The 17,337-nt window shown below is 40.7% G+C and overlaps 1 protein-coding gene and 1 pseudogene across 3 annotated transcripts; one reads left to right on the plus strand and one right to left on the minus strand.

The window, feature by feature from the left end:
- Positions 1-1,266: 1,266 nt before the first annotated feature.
- On the minus strand, positions 1,267-6,442 carry LOC145420127 (spastin pseudogene; annotated as a pseudogene). Its single transcript, XR_013901425.1, has one exon. The product of XR_013901425.1 is annotated as a spastin pseudogene (transcript).
- Positions 6,443-7,559: 1,117 nt separating this feature from the next.
- Positions 7,560-17,337, plus strand: LOC145420132 (uncharacterized). Of its 2 annotated transcripts, none has more exons than XM_080288920.1 (3): positions 7,560-8,176; positions 14,356-14,496; positions 14,639-17,337. In XM_080288920.1, the coding sequence occupies exon 3, from the start codon at positions 14,684-14,686 to the stop codon at positions 15,467-15,469; it is 786 nt and encodes a 261-aa protein (XP_080145046.1). In that variant the 5' UTR covers positions 7,560-8,176; positions 14,356-14,496; positions 14,639-14,683; the 3' UTR covers positions 15,470-17,337. The 2 variants fall into 2 exon arrangements, with proteins under 2 accessions (XP_080145046.1, XP_080145045.1); XM_080288919.1 differs by lacking the exon at positions 7,560-8,176 and adding an exon at positions 10,220-10,949.

Below are 17,337 nucleotides of genomic sequence, written 5' to 3' on the forward strand. Positions count from 1 at the left end.
TAAAGTTAAGGTGATGGTGCTTAGATTCATTCACAGACTGAAACCTTCACACCAACTTTATCCTGTGTCTCTTAGTTTTAGACTAGTTGTTTAGTCTATTTTGATGTTTTAAACCATATCACAGGGTTTTTACTTCACCATTTACGGGGTTTTAACAAGCAAACAAAAGACAGATCGTGATGTTTGAAAATGTTTTGGAAATATTCTTTAAAGATTAGATGTAAAATACGCAGAGGATAAATTCAATTGGTTTATTAGTTTATTACATAAGTTGAAAAAAAGTTAAACAAGTAAATAAAGAAACAACGTAAAAGAAAAGTAAACAAAACAAATCGGTAAATAAAGGAAAATGGTAATAAGAAGGGGAAAAAAAAGAAAAGAGAAAACCCCAACAATCCCCTCTGAGCAAGCACTAGGCGACAGTGGGGAAGAAAAACTGCCTTTAAACGGGCAGAAACTTCCGGCAGAACCAGGCTCACGAGGGGCAGTCAACTGCCGGGACTGGTTGGGGTGAAAAAAGATGAAGGAGAGAGGGAAGAAGTGTTAGGAGAGAAGGGGAGAGGAGAGGTGAAAATTAAGATGGAACAGAGGTGGAGGGAGACGAGGTGACGTCAGCAGTAGAAAAAATAGAAAGAGTAGAAAAAGCAGGAGTGTCCCTCCTCCAGAAGAAGCGGAAACGTTTTTTCTTCTTTTCCATGAGCTTTTCCACGACCACTTTTTTCTCTAGGATGAGGGTTCTCAACTGATCGGTTGTTTCTTCAACTTCCTTCTCAAGTTTCTGGCATCTTTGCTCCATTTCTTTTAATAGATTGCACTTGTCTGTATTTTGCTGTTGTTTTTCCTTGTGCATCTTTTCTAACTGCTCATTTCTTCTTGTGATTTCTTGAAGCTTACGCTGCAGGTCTTCATTTATTTTCTCTTGTTGCTGCTTTTGTGCAAGCATTTCAGCGTTTTCACACTTCAAGTTGTCTGAGTTCAACAACATCTCATTAATGACCTCTGAGTGTTTTTTCGCCATTTCATTGATCCTACGCTGCATCTTTGAACGTCGTTTTTCCAATACTTCTCCTTCCAGTTCAGGTGTTCTGTCCTTCATTGTATTAATTTGTTCAGTTGTAGATTTCTTCTCTCCAAGTCCTGGAGAATACGTTTTTTTTCTTTTTCCTGTTGCTCTTTCTCTTGAAGAAGCTCTTTATTTTTGCACTCTGTTTCATCCAGCCTGACTGGATTTGGATTTATTGAAGAAGGACCACCAAAATCTTTGTTCTATTTGGTGTACATGTTAAGAGTTGCTGGACTAACAGTTGGTTTGATTTGCTTCAGAGAATCCTCAAAGTCTTTCATCTTAATGTTGCGCACCTCAGCAGCAGCTATAACACGGACTTGTTCTGGTGCCAACTCTCTTATTGGGCCAAGTGCAGCATCTTTGGCTAATGCTGTCAAATCGCTCCCTGAATATCCTTCAGTCACTTTTGCAAGACAGGACAGTTCGTCTTGGCTCAGTGGACTCCCGTGCGTTCCCAAAAGATTTTTCAGCAGCGTAAATCTTGTCTTCTCATCGGGTAAGGTCACATATACTCTTTTTGCAAAGCGCCTTAATATTGCTTCATCGAGCTCCTGGGGCCTGTTCGTTGCTCCCATTACAAGTACTCTGTCATCCTTTCCTGACTGCAACCCGTCAAACTCAATGAGGAACTCAGTTTTTAAACGGCGAGAGGCGTCGTGCTCCCCCTCCCTCCTTTGACAGAGCAAGCCGTCCACTTCATCGATGAAGATTACTGAGGGCTGTCTCTCTCTTGCAACTGCAAAGAGTGCTCGTACGAGCTTCTCGCCTTCTCCCACATATTTGGAGGTCAAACTAGCAGCACTGATGTTGAAGAATGTTGCATTAGACTCTGCAGCAACTGCTTTGGCGAGCATGGTCTTCCCATTTCCTGGTGGGCCAAATAAAAGCAAGCCACGTGCAGGAGCTCTCAGACCAGTAAAGAGATCAGGTCTTAAGGCAGGAAGGATGACAATTTCTTGAAGTGCTTGCTTTGCCAGATCCTGCCCTGCGATGTCATCAAATGACACAGTCGCTCCACTGTATACAATTTCATTTGTAATTAAGCTGACCAGTTTACTGTCCACATTCTTTTTCATATCCCTCTTCGGGGGCTGTTTCACAGCTGCCGGTCTTCCATTCTGAGTTTTTCCCACCCGAGCGGTTTTCTTTGCATCAGTTATTCTTAATGGAGGTCTTACAGAAGTGGAGGGTCTGATGGTGGTGGAAACACCTGCGGGTTGACTTTTAGGAACTGACTTTGGCTTACTTGCAATTGTTTTGGTCGACATTTCTCTTGCGCGACTTCCCCCCTGTTCACAGTCATAACACGGTAAACTAGTCATAAACGAAAACGTTTAGGCTATTTATCGCATTTAAAGGTCTTTCTTTGGGACAACGTCACAGAACACAGAAACGTCACAGGGCTTTGGAGCGTGATGTTACAGAGGTTTACAAATACTTTCAAATATAGCTCTGGTCGAACGTTTGAAGGCTGCGAACAAACTGACTAAAACTTGCTGCTCCTGACCCCTATTTATAGAAAAACTTCAAAGGCTCAAAGGCATGTGCTTGTGACATCATCACATGTCCTTGTGACATCATCACATGTCCTTGTGACATCATCACTCTTCATGAATCAGATTGTCACATGACATTTTAGAATGGGGATGTTTTTTTTTAAACCGTTTTCAAATTTAACCCTCTGTGGTCCAGGGTATAATTGGCCGTTCTTGACTATTTTTGATTTTACCTCTATATTTCACCTTTAAAATATGTTTTTCTTGCCTTATTTGGCACCATTATTTTCAGCACAACCTCAAATATCTGAAATTTGAGTTATTGTTTTCATTTTGGTATACTATATTAGCACAGTTGATCTAAATTAATAACACAATAAATTGTGTGTGCATCTCCTGTTTTGTCATGGTTGTATGTCCCGGTTCGTGACAGGCTGCATGAGCTCATCTGGTGGGAGTGTAGTACTGTAGTATTTCAGGCATAAAAACGTGGTTTTCACAGACCTTGTCACAGGGTCTGAGTCTAAGATTCAAATTGTAAACACACAAACACTCAGGCTTGCTGCAAACCTTAGCTGATCCCCCGTGGGCTTAATTTACTGCCATTGTTTACGCACCATTGTAATTGCTTCTCTAGTTTGGCATTACACTTTAATTATGGAATGTAATTATATTTTGTCTATTTTTAGTTGTGGCATTGTGTTGTAATTAATGAAGGGCCTGCACACTCCAATATCAATTTACAATTTAAATTCTCCACAGCATGTTTAACTACATTATGTTGTGCCTTTCCAGAATCCCAGATTTACTTACACATCTCCCTTTATGATACATTAGTACTACATTTGACCTAAACCTTTTCCATCCTTTTTCCAAACTCTCATTCATTTTTTACCTGATAACCAAAAACTGTGATAGTGAAAGGCTGAAATATTTCTAGGGGTATGAGATTTCTGTGTGTTTTCTGTAGGTGAGCAGCTGCGAGAAGTTTGGCTACGGGGTGATGGTGACACAGGTGGCAGCAACTGCTCCGGGAGTTGTGGCTCTGCACAGTTCAGGTACTATTGCAGTTATTTGGACACAACAAACACTTGTCAGCTGTGATGCTTAAGGCTTATATTATAAGTTGTTGTTGTTGTTTTTGTGTTGTCGGTATAAAGGAGACTTAAGGCAGCTTAGGGAGAAATGTATTTGTCAAACCGTTTTTGTTTGGGTAAGAAAGAGTAAGAAGAGGCGTTCTTTTTTGATAAATGGATTCACATATCAGTTGTATACTGATACTAGGTTTATCCATATGCAAAAGGCTCCAGGAAATACCGTACTCTTGTCAAAAGAGGTCAAAAAATGAAGCTAGTGAACAAATATTTTAATCCTGCATTCTTTCTATTGGCTAGAAGGGGCGACTCAACTGGTTATGGGAAAAGAAGTCTGATTACTTATCAGCCCTTCGCTTATAACAGCACCGCTGCGTTCTGAAACCTATTCTCTCCTATGACTTTACCCACGCAAGAACAGTTCCCTGCTGTGTTGAGCAGCGCTGGCTGTGGAGCACTCATGTGTTCCATGATGTGACATATGTTTGTGCCATCGATAAAAAGGCAGACTGACAGAAAGAAGGATGACCTCAAAAAGTGATATAGTCCAGACAGAGCTTACAAATGATGGGCCATTTGCTAAACCTGCAGCACACACTGCTTTCTATTAAATACTGCACGTGCAAAGTATGTATAATATGTGCTTGTCCAATAGATATGCTGTCTTAGCAGCTATTTACAATGTTACATAAGAAACAAATGTGGGATCCAACCACCATGCTACTAAAGAGACACTGTGCGTTTCCCCTCCAAAGCAAACCCTCCACTTCAGTGATGGAGTCATGCAATTATTCTACTGGGGTGAAGACAGTTTAATTACAGCATCACTGCAATAACAGTATCCATCCAAAAAAAAAAAAAACATCAAATAAAATTTTAATTATTTCTAAATAAGAAATTCGTGATAAAACAGTTTTCCAATTAACCACTACATAACAGTAGTGTCTAGTTCTTATTTGGTAGGAAATGTCCACCAGTGCTGTAACGTTTTCAAAAATAATAGTAAAAGAAAAAAAGCATTTTGATGAAAAACTAAACCAGCGTGACCTACTGTACAAGTTTGTTTAGGCTGCTTTTGCAGCAGTGCTCTTTATAAAGTCTCCAGGGTGTGATAGTAATAAATCATCTGTGAATGAAACCTTTTACACGTTTAAAATCACTTTGTCTGCCATAGGCAAGAAATCTGTTCCTATAAATACACCGTTTAATTATGTGTTCGCATTGCAACTGCTGCTCTGCCAGAAGTGTAGGTAGAGCAAAGTCAACCTATACATTATACATATCCTCATATTTGAACATTCAATATCAATATATTTTCCACATATTGTGAATATAACGCTGAGTCCTGCCTGACAGCACATTCCCATGAGTGTGCAGAGAGGGAGAAACACGCAAACACCGTGACGAGACAAGAGCACGGGCAGTGTGATGTTACTTCACCTCTAGATGGCACTATTGCACAACCTACAACCTTCTGCATCGTTTCACTGGAATGGATGACAAGTACAGTGCAAAAACAATAACAGGAACAAACTGAGTCCGATATGATATACATATTTATGCCAAAAAAAAATGCCCGTTTGATCTTGTGTTTCCATGTAGGAACAGGGAAAAATGTCTATATTGTGTTGTCTGGTTCACCTCGGCAGAGTTCTATGGCTTTGGCAGGAGGGTTGAGAGGAAACAGAAAGGGCCTTTACCGCCTGCACCTGGCATGTTTGTGATGAAGCAGCTGCCTCTACTCCTGCTGAGCCTCCTCCCTGTACCTCTGAACCCGAGTGAGCAGAGAGCACCGACGGTCATGCACACACACAGATACTGTACACTTCAACAGACACTGGAGATACAAATGATGGGCCATTTGCTAAACCTGCAGCACACACTGCTTTCTATGTGAAAGAACCATTCTGTGAGAAAAACTCTACTGCTCATTTGATCTATGACCTCTGAAAAACAGTTCATGATTTCCATTACTATTCAATTATAAAAAAAAAAAAAGTACATTCCCTGGGTTATACAGCACTGATATGCAAAGCTTAATTGTATATCTGTAACTCTAGAACTGCAGTATTTATAGTTTTCTTAGTTTAATATTTCAATTTCATATTCTTCTTCTAAGTATAAAATCCCTTTTGTTATATTTGTCTCATTAATTTAACTGAAATACACTGAAAATTGCTCACAAATTAAGGTTTATGTGTCAATACAAATGCAGGTTTTATTGCTGGGAGCTTCCCGTGATGCACTGACTATTTCTTCTTCCATGACACTAATGTTTTGTCTTTGCTTCATCATTTATGTACTGTACTGTATCCCCAGTTTTCCAGCGAGGGCTGCGTACATTTTGATTGCATTAACGTTTTTATCCAGCCTTTATGTGCAAGCTTGAGCTGCAAAATTCAAATGTAGTTACTGACAGGCCAAAGTGCAACAGGGAAGAGATTAAATGGGATCAAAGGGAGTGGCATTATAAATTCCTTCCTTCCTGAGATTCAAATCCTCCAATCAAAACGGTGCCAGCAATGCAAAGACAGATTTCTTTAAAAGATTGGACACAATAACAAAGTCAGTCGTTTATTTATTAAAGCACTGTTAATAATTTTAGTTGCTGCTATTTCAAATAAATGTTTGGTACAACAAATTTCTCCGTGTTCTGTCTCAGGCTTTATTCGGGCCCTGGTACTAGAGCTATGGTCTGTTCTTGAGTGCAGCAGTGACGACATCAGAGTGGTCCGTCCCAAACCAACTCCCATTGACCCCACAGATAGGAGTTGCATTAAGGTATTGTATGTATGTGCGTGCGTGTGTGTGTGAGAGAGAGGGAGAAGGAGAAACTTCCTGGAGCCCACAATGCCCCAATTTTTAGATATCTACATAATAGTACAGACACAGATCTCTTAGAAGTTTTGCTTTTCCATCATGTTTTTAGCTCACTGGTTACAAAGGTGTTTAAATTGATTAAAATTAAATTGATTCCAATTATTATTAACCCAGGACTCAGAATAGTGGTCCATGTGTTGCTGTGATACCAGCAGCCATGTAGAAAATTCACTTGTGAATATTCATATTTAAGAAACTGGCAATAGTGATTTTGTTAACAAGAAAGGCTTTTTGCTGATTGGTTTATGGGTGTCTGGGCAAATAAGCCTTACTTTCATAAGACTGCATTTTTAGTTATGTTTTTGGCAGAATTTCTCTCAGGAAAGCTTCAACAAGCTCCAGCGTGAGCCTGTCTGTGTGTGTCTGATGCTTGGCCTCTGACAGCAGCCAAGTCATCTCTCTCAGAGAGACTAGCCAAGTGAATACGGACAGCCAGTGATGTGTAAACTGTGTCCTGCCACAGGCGACTTTAAAGTCTGCCTTATCAGTGGGTTATACATATATGCTGAGGTCAAAGGAAAACTAAATATACACACACCAGCACTTTGGTGAATTAACTCGAGTCTTTGCTTTAATCTGTGCTAAGTACAGTAGGAGGTTTGGTAGTACATATGAAGATAAGTTCACACATGCACAGAAACATCAGAAGACACATGAAAGTATAGATATTTCTATTTTAGAAAAAAAAATCCATCGTATCTTGTTTTTTTCTTTACGTTTCTTTGAAGCTGTTTAATATAATCTAAGTTGTAGCTCGTTTGTGCAAGTGTCTCTCTTTTTTTCCTTTGATGCTTTTGATGATATGTTTTCCCTGTTCTACCAGACCCAGTGAAAAATGCAGGGAGCTTTCCTGTAGTTTAATATTCTTCAGGCTGCAATAGGTTTCTGCTCAACCACTCTGCTCAGAATATATGTCTTATTCAGTTTTGAGAGTGTGGTAAACCATGTTTTACCTTTGCAATCATAAATTCTTTTTTTACATTTTGTTTTGCTTTGAATACTACAGATATTATTTGTCATATTATCGGTAGTGTTTGTAGTTGAATAGTGTTATATTATTATTATGTGTTAGGATTTGATCAATCCATGACGTGCACAAATGCATTCACAATGGTCTTTAAAAGCAAATACATTTTTTCTCTCTAACAGCTGCTGTATTTACTTTCCTCTTCAGTCCTTCCTGTACTTGGTCAACCTCCTCTCCTCTTCCCAGTCGGTGTGGCAACTGCTGGGCCGACAGTCTTTGGCCAACAAAAGCGAATACACCCTGAGGGAGATGCCAACCTCCATACCTGTAAGTGTTTTTCTTCTTCTTCTTTTCCACACACTGCAGTTTTTTTTTGTCATCCATCTGAGGGCATGTTTGCACTTTTTATTTGGCCTCCAAACACCACCCACCCATTTGTTTTACTTCAAACGCATTCAAATAAACCCTCTCACACTGAGACTGATATACGTTCTCCACCTTACCCATTGTAAATTTCCACACAGTTTTCGTTTTGCACCCTATCCGGTGCATTCTTGTTCAAAGCCTCTCATTTTACTCCACAGGATTTGATTGACAGACTGATTGCCGTGAATTCGGATGGGAAGATTCATTCTCTCTTCCACTACGAAGAGAGTCACACATTCGGCCTAAGGTGGGATTCATTTTTTTTTTCATATTACTTAACATCAGTGGGGAAGTAGACGATATCAGATTATCACCTGGTGACTGCACACACACTTCAGCCTCTGGCAATAGGAGACTGGCATGGTGACGTAATCGGCCTTAAAATGCGGCCTTTAAGGCTGCAGACCCTGAATTGGGATACAGCCTCTGAATCGCTGCATCTTGTAGCTGTGTCGTCTTAAATTGGTCATGTGATTTTGACGCGCCGGCGCGTCCGGCAACCCCAGAGGTTTAACTTAATATTTAAGTGTCTCTTGGTTTTAGACTAGTTGTTTAGTCTAATTTGATGTTTTAAACCAGAAAAGGAAGAAGAGGGCTTAGAATTACAGGTAAGAACTGCTCAGTGGTATGTGATAAACTGTAAATGTAAAGCTTACAGGTCAGTCCTCATGTTTTTAAATTAGATTTTGAGTCTATACATGGCACATTATGCTTTTGCATGTTGTGAAATGTGCTGCAAAACAAACTGAGGTAAACTAACTGGTTTACTGTGATGGATTTAAAGTGCGTGTGACTGGTGCGCAGTGGCTGTGGTGCTCACGGTCAGAGTTCAGTCACAAAGAGGGTAACAGAGATGAATTTAAAGTTAAGGTGATGGTGCTTAGATTCATTCACAGACTGAAACCTTCACACCAACTTTATCCTGTGTCTCTTAGTTTTAGACTAGTTGTTTAGTCTATTTTGATGTTTTAAACCATATCACAGGGTTTTTACTCCACCATTTACGGGGTTTTAACAAGCAAACAAAAGACAGATCGTGATGTTTGAAAATGTTTTGGAAATATTCTTTAAAGATTAGATGTAAAATACGCAGAGGATAAATTCAATTGGTTTATTAGTTTATTACATAAGTTGAAAAAAAGTTAAACAAGTAAATAAAGAAACAACATAAAAGAAAAGTAAACAAAACAAATCGGTAAATAAAGGAAAATGGTAATAAGAAGGGAAAAAAAAAGAAAAGAGAAAACCCCAACAATCCCCTCTGAGCAAGCACTAGGCGACAGTGGGGAAGAAAAACTGCCTTTAAACGGGCAGAAACTTCCGGCAGAACCAGGCTCACGAGGGGCAGTCAACTGCCGGGACTGGTTGGGGTGAAAAAAGATGAAGGAGAGAGGGAAGAAGTGTTAGGAGAGAAGGGGAGAGGAGAGGTGAAAATTAAGATGGAACAGAGGTGGAGGGAGACGAGGTGACGTCAGCAGTAGAAAAAATAGAAAAAGTAGAAAAAGCAGGAGTGTCCCTCCTCCAGAAGAAGCGGAAACGTTTTTTCTTCTTTTCCATGAGCTTTTCCACGACCACTTTTTTCTCTAGGATGAGGGTTCTCAACTGATCGGTTGTTTCTTCAACTTCCTTCTCAAGTTTCTGGCATCTTTGCTCCATTTCTTTTAATAGATTGCACTTGTCTGTATTTTGCTGTTGTTTTTCCTTGTGCATCTTTTCTAACTGCTCATTTCTTCTTGTGATTTCTTGAAGCTTACGCTGCAGGTCTTCATTTATTTTCTCTTGTTGCTGCTTTTGTGCAAGCATTTCAGCGTTTTCACACTTCAAGTTGTCTGAGTCCTGGAGAATACGTTTTTTTTCTTCTTCCTGTTGCTCTTTCTCTTGAAGAAGCTCTTTTTTTTTGCACTCTGTTTCATCCAGCCTGACTTTCAGCACTTCGTATTTTTTCTTTATGCCTTTGAGTTGGTCCTGCATTTGTGTGACCCCTTCCTTTTTCTGTCCGAGGATTTGTGCAGTTTGTTCCATAGCTTCATCAAGCGTTCCTTGGAGCGCCTGATTCTTTTGCTCCATGTTTTGGAGATCCCTTTGCATCTCCCCAATAGTAGCATTCGCGCGTTGAAGCTGGGCAGACGTTTCTTTTAATTCAGCACTCTTTGTCTTGTTTTCCTTCATCAGGAACAAAATCTTCTGTCGTGCTTCACCAAACTTTCCTTCCCAGGCCTCACTAATAATTTTTGTGTAAGGCTGGCGTTGCTGTTGTTTTTCCAGCTCTTGATTTCGTGTTTCCAATTGTCTGCACTTCTCCTCCAGTTGAAGCTTCTCTTCTTCAATTTGTTTAATTTTTGCATGTAGGTCGGAGTTTTCCTGTAATGTCCTTTGGACTGATGAGGCACCAATGGATCGTGTCATATCAGGCTTCCCTCTTGAAGTGAGTGGCCGGCCAGACCTCGAAGGAGAGGCAGCAAGATTGTTTATTCTTTGTTGGCATTTTCGTGGATACATTTTTAATCCTGTGCACAGTGACTCTGAAGAGGTTTACAAATACTTTCAAATATAGCTCTGGTCGAACGTTTGAAGGCTGCGAACAAACTGACTAAAACTTGCTGCTCCTGACCCCTATTTATAGAAAAGGCTCAAAGGCATGTGCTTGTGACATCATCACATGTCCTTGTGACATCATCACATGTCCTTGTGACATCATCACTCTTCATGAATCAGATTGTCACATGACATTTTAGAATGCGCCCCCTGCCGCCATCACAGTAGGCCAGACAAAGGATACAGCTTCAGCTATGGTGGTACGTGTGTAGTCGGTTGCAATGTTAGATCTCACGATCGTGAAGGCAAGAAACTGGATTAATCTTTTAATCGTTTTCCATCCTGGCGGCAACGTGAGGGATCCCATGTATCCGATATCACCAAACAAAGACGCCAGGCATGGATTGCAGCGGTGAGACGAGCGGATATCGAGTTCCGTGCAATCCCCAGCTTTTTGTTGGTTTGCTCGCGGCATTTTCTCTCCGGTGAGTTCTAAAGTAATTCATATCACTATCCGATTGTTGAGTCTGACGTCACTAGCCGTGTCTGGGCCTAAACTCTGCTGCAGGTCCATATATCAAATGATCACTGTGGCATTACTGAGAGTTAAAACACTGTCTTAAGTCTTTCATCTTTAATAAAATTATCAGCGTTCTGCTCTACCAGGTGTAACAACTGAGTTAAACATCCAGGCATCCATGACAATGGAATTTATGACATATGAGTTAGAAGTTAGCAGCAAGTTAGCTCGCTAGCTTCTATCTAAATACAATATAGCATGTCCTGACTGCGGGGTTTTGGAAACAAATTAAAACGTACAGCTTTCTTATCACTTCCAACATAAATGAAGACAGAAAACTAAACAGCAGTGACAGTGGCTGCAAATTTTACCAGGGTTTTAGTCAAATGCCCCCCTGTGATTTTACCTGCACCCTGCGATTTGATTTTTAGTTATTTTAACAGCAAACTGAAGAAAAGCCTTGACTCCGTTGCTCCACTCACCACCAAAAAGATTAACGTAAAACATGCATCACCCTGGAGAAACGAAGAAGTCAAAAAACTCAAAAGAAATTGCAGGGCAGCAGAAAGGAGATGGAGGAAAAATAAAAATAATATCAACCATCAAATATTTTCCGAGCAATTTAAAATGTACAATAATACATTAAGGAAGTCAAGAAATTCATACTTCGCCAAAATAATCAGTATTAACAAAAATAATCCCAAGGTCCTCTTTTCCACCATAGATCATTTATTTAACCCTGATTTTAACAGCTCCCAAAGAACCCCCACAGACTCGCTCTGTGAGCAGTTTGCAGACCACTTCAGGGGAAAGATCAGCGCCATCAGATCTGATATTTTATCTAATCGCGATATGATTGTAAACACATCTGAGGGCTCGATTGTACCTGAGGAGACACTGGACAGCTTTGTCCTGGTTAATGCTGAGAACTTTCAGAAGGTTTTCTCCACAGTGAGACCCACCACATGTCTTTTAGATCCAATCCCCTCTTCACTCTTTAAAACACTTTATGGATTTTTTGAGGCTGAGCTTTTATACATGATGAATTGCTCTCTTCAGTTGGGTGTCTTCCCTGCTGCCTTTAAAACGGCGGTGGTGAGGCCCCTTCTGAAGAAGAGCAATTTGGATTGTAATGATTTTAATAACTACAGACCTGTATCCAACTTACCATTTTTAAGTAAAGTCTTAGAAAAACTTGTTTTTACTCAGATTACTGATTTTCTCAATGATAGACAGATCCTGGAGATATTCCAGTCTGGATTTAGGGTGAACCACAGCACAGAGACGGCTCTCCTAAAGGTTTTAAATGATCTTAGATGTAACTGGGACGCCCAAAAGCTCTCAGTCCTGGTGCTGCTGGATCTAAGCGCAGCCTTTGATACAGTAGACCACGCTATTCTTTTAAACAGACTAAAACACATGGTGGGCCTCTCTGGTGCTGTACACAACTGGTTCACTTCCTATCTCTCTGACAGATCTTTTATGGTGAGTATGGATACATGCTCCTCTAAGATCCATAAAATGACATGTGGTGTGCCTCAAGGGTCGGTTCTAGGCCCTGTACTTTTTAATTTGTATATGTTGCCTCTCGGCAGTGTCATCAGGAGGCATGGAGTGAACTTCCACAGTTACGCTGATGACACGCAGCTGTACATCTCCGTGTCTCCTGATGACACCAGACCAATGGATGCCCTTTTTAACTGTATCTTGGATATAAGATCTTGGATGGCAGAAAACTTTTTACAGCTTAACCAGGACAAAACTGAAGTTTTAATTGTCGGTCCTGAAGCTCAGAGAGAGAAACTCTTGTCTAAATTAGAGGCATTTTCACTATGTCCTTCGCTACAAGTGAAAAACCTGGGTGTTATTTTTGACTCTGAGCTTGGTTTTATCCCACATGTTAAACATGTAACCAAAATTGGATTTTATCATCTAAAAAATATAGCCAGAGTCCGCCCTATTCTCTCTCGGGCCAACACGGAGATGCTGATGCATGCTTTTATTGCCAGTCGCATTGATTACTGTAATGCCCTGCTCTCTGGTCTTCCTAAGAAGAATATTTCAACTTTACAACTCTTGCAAAACTCGGCAGCTCGTGTGCTGACGAAGACCAGAGGGCGGGCCCACATTACACCGGTTTTAGAATCGCTGCATTGGCTCCCCGTGTGTTTCAGGATCGATTTTAAAGTTCTTTTATTGGTTTTTAAATGTCTTAATGGTCTTGGGCCTTCTTATCTCTCAGATCTGCTTTTACCATACGAACCCTCGCGGACCCTGAGGTCCTCTGGTACTGGCCTTTTGATTGTCCCTAAAGTCAGGACACATACTCACGGAGAGGCAGCTTTTCAGTGGTATGGTCCTCGTCTGTGGAACAGCCTGCCGGAGGAGCTCAGGGCCGCAGAGAACGTACATGTTTTTAAGAACAGGCTCAAGACCCACCTTTTTAATTTAGCTTTTACTTAGCGTTTATTTATTTTTTATGCTTATTTATTCTATCCTGTTATTCTATTATTAATTTAGGATTTACCTAATATTTTTTGATTTTATTCTTATTCATTTTTTAATCTTCTTACTCTATTTATATTTATATTTATATTGTATCCTGTTCTTATTTATTTTATCATTTTACCCTGTATATATCGTATTGCGTCATATCTCCAGTGTTTCCTCGGAGGGCGCTCTCTGCACCGGGGCTGTTATTGACCGTGGCTGCTGGTCTCTGGGGTCCTCTCAGCCTGGTTGGGGGGCTCCTTGGCCTCCCTCCGGCTGTGTGCCCAGCCCGGAGGCTGCGGTCTGTGACCGGCTCCCGGTGCAGACGGCTCTCTGTTATAATGTTTCCTCACTTGGCTCATGCGAGCCCAGCCCAATTTTTACTCTTTAAGTGTGCGCGTGTGTGTATGTGTGTGTGTGGGTGGGGGTGGGGGGATATATGTGTATTGAGAGTGTGGGGAGTGAGTTGGAGGGTGGGGTGGGCTGCTTTTAACTATGTAAAGCACTTTGTGCTACATTTTTTCTGTATGAAAAGTGCTTTATAAATAAAGCTTGATTGATTGATTTGTAGGGTTACTGAAGTTGGGCTAGCTGGTATATAATGATGTGCTACGTGACCGCTAGTAACACAGCTATGTTAGCACAATATAAACACGCTAACTTTTTTTCCACTCGATAAAAGTTAACGTGAGTGTTCTCGGTGGTCAGGAACAAATGTAATCGCATGGCAGGATGCTGTAAAAGGACCAAACCAAAAGGCTTTTAGTGGGGTTTTTTTCAATGCGCTGCGGTCATAGATAATGAGATAAAACATGCTAATGTGTGATGCTGCAGAACCACGTCATGTCGACTGAGTAGCTTTTGATTTGGCATTATTGCAGGCAAACCAGCATATGAAATGGATGTAACAAATCCAGACTGGGCACCAACACTGCACATGGGGCACGACGACAAACCTGTGTCAGACTCGGACCGGCACGCAAGGCGTATGCAACGGAAGCGAAAAAGAGCACCCATTGCAGGTAAACACCCCCCTCTGAAAACATACTAAATTGCTCTTATGGTACACTAATCCGCACATAACTTAAAGATGAATCACACACCTGTCATTGGAATATTGGTGTACATTAACCTTAAGTCTATGCACTATTTTTTATCTTACAGGCTTGATGATCGATGAAGGTCTGACAGAAGAACAACAACCATGTCATGGAGGCAGTGGACAGCAGTTGTGTTGGACAAGTGGAGGTTGACGTACCAGCTGCAAATGTGGACAGTGGTGATGGGAGTGACAGCGTCACGGAAGCTGAAGGGCAGACGAAGGACTGTGTGTGCAGTCAACAGGGCAGAGCAGAAATAAACCGGCTGTTGGAGGAGAACAGACTGCTTCGAGCACAGTTGCAAAAGACAGAGCTGAATGAAACTTTCTTAAAGGACGATACCGAAAAAGTAAGATATTACACTGGACTATATTGTTATGCTGTCTTAATGTCCCTCTTCAACACTGTCAAAGATTTCCTGCCAATACCGAAGAAACTGACAGGTTTCCAAATGCTCTTACTCACACTAATGCGTCTGAGACTTGATCTTCCAGTCCAGCATCTTTGTCATCTATTCCATGTGTCGCACAAAACACTGTCTTCTGTCTTCACCGATACCATTGATGTTTTGTATGCCCACTTAGGAGCACTGGTGCACTGGCCTGAGAGGCACTGTCTGCAGGCGACAATGCCTCCACAGTTTACTGAAACTTTTGGAAAACGAGTAGCAATCATTGTTGACTGTTTTGAGATTCGAACAGAAAGACCATCTAATTTAAAGGCACGCGCACAAACATACTCTCATTACAAGGGTACACAGACCATAAAATACCTCATCGGGATTACACCCCATGGAGCTATTTCTTTCATTTCCAGGGGATGGGGGGTCGTGCATAGAGCAGGGCGATATGGCCAAAAATATTTATCACGATATATATTTGAAAATTTGCGATAACGATATAACCGACGATATAATTGATGCGAGACAAAATACAACTCCACAACATTACTAGCGCAAAAAGACAACCTTCCATTTATTTTCACTTAAACAAGAAGCTGGTTTTTATGTACATTAAAGCTTTATAAAAATGTAACAGTGCAAATGCAAATTCCTTGCTGAAAGTTTAACCAAAAGGCATTTCCAGTAGAAATGGGCTGACATATCCTGAGCATAACCATGTATAATATCCACTGAAGTTAAAAAGAGGTGCTTTGCAACATTAAACTGCAGTGTGCAGTACGCATTTTTCGGACCATAAGGTGCACGGGATTATAAGGCACATTAAGCGAAACAAAGCAGTCAGATAAATCAAACTTTATTAAACTCATTCTTCTTGCTTCCTCCACTTCTGTACCATTGATTCATTAATGTTGAATTCTCTGGCAGCTGCTCTATTCCCATGTTGTTGCAGTATATTAATGACTAACCTGGTATTGTGGATAGATTATCTCAGTTGTTCTCCTGACTGAAGTTTGGTCCGTTTACAGCATCCTGCCATGCGATTGCATTTGTCTCTAACCATGAAGAACCTTCACGTTAACTTTTATAAGTGGAAAAGTGTTAGTGTTCGTCCTCCAGCTTCACTGTTTATGTTATGCTAACATAGCTGTGTCGCTAGCGATCACGTAGCACATCATTATATACCAGCTAGCCCAACTTCAGTAACCCTACAAACGTCACTGCTGTTTAGTTTCCTGTCTTCATTTATGTTGGAAGTGATAGCAGAGCTGTACGTTTTAATTTGTTCAGAAATCTCTCAGTCAGAACATGCTATATCATGCTTAGGTAACTAGCGAAACTAGCGAGCTAACTTCCGCTAGCTTCCTGCTAACTTCTAACTCCATTAAATGTAATAACTTTTTGTTTTCATGGAAGTTAAACTTTATAGTTACACCTGGTAAAGCAGCAATGCTGATCGTTTTACTAAAGATGAAAGAATTTAGACAGTTTTTAACTCTCAGTGATGCTGCAGTGTTGTTTGACCTGAAGCATACGGAGTTTAGGACCCAGATTACTCCCAGATTTAAGAGCATCTTAGTCCGACAAATACGACAATAACGACGACCGCTTTCATGTTCTGCAAAAAAATGTGCTTTGTCGTGTATCTGACAGACAAACACCAAACCAGTTCCACATCACGGAAGTTGCACCATTTTTACAAACCAATTCTGGTTCATCTGTTTCACTCAACAATCGGCCATGTGCGTATGAAAACAAAGGCACTGCGCATGCGCGTTTTACTCCCATTCTATCGCGATATTTCATTTTCCTATCGTTGCCTAACATTATACCGGTATTACCGTGAATGGTATAATATGGCCCAGCCCTAGTCGTGCATCAGATAAACACATCATAGAGAGATGTGGCATTCTTCAAAAGCTGTTACCAGGGGACGTAGTATTGGCTGACAGAGGCTTTGACATCAGAGATGCTGTAGGAATGATGTGTGCGGAGGTCAAGATTCCAGCTTTCACAAAAGGCTACTGTCAACTTGATGCAAGGGACGTTGAACAAACGAGAGCAATTGCCCACCTGAGAATTCATGTTGAGCGAGTAATAGGTAGTTTGCGCAACAAGTTCAAAATGTTACACACAGTCTGATTACTCTTATCATGTGAGGCTGAAGACACAACACTTCTTGATAAGATCGTTAAGGTTTGCTGTGTTTTTGTTAATATGTGCCCCAGTGTTGTTGTCAAACCAGGGCCAAATGACACTTGCTCCTGTTGAGTATTCTTAAAGCTGTTCTTTTGGATGTACTGTACATTGTAAATAGTTGTACTTTGTGTGAAGTTGTTTTAATAAAACAAAAAAGAATAGTA

Source organism: Astatotilapia calliptera, chromosome 14 (assembly GCF_964374335.1).
Source record: "Astatotilapia calliptera chromosome 14, fAstCal68.1, whole genome shotgun sequence".
NCBI classification, from domain to species: domain Eukaryota; kingdom Metazoa; phylum Chordata; class Actinopteri; order Cichliformes; family Cichlidae; genus Astatotilapia; species Astatotilapia calliptera.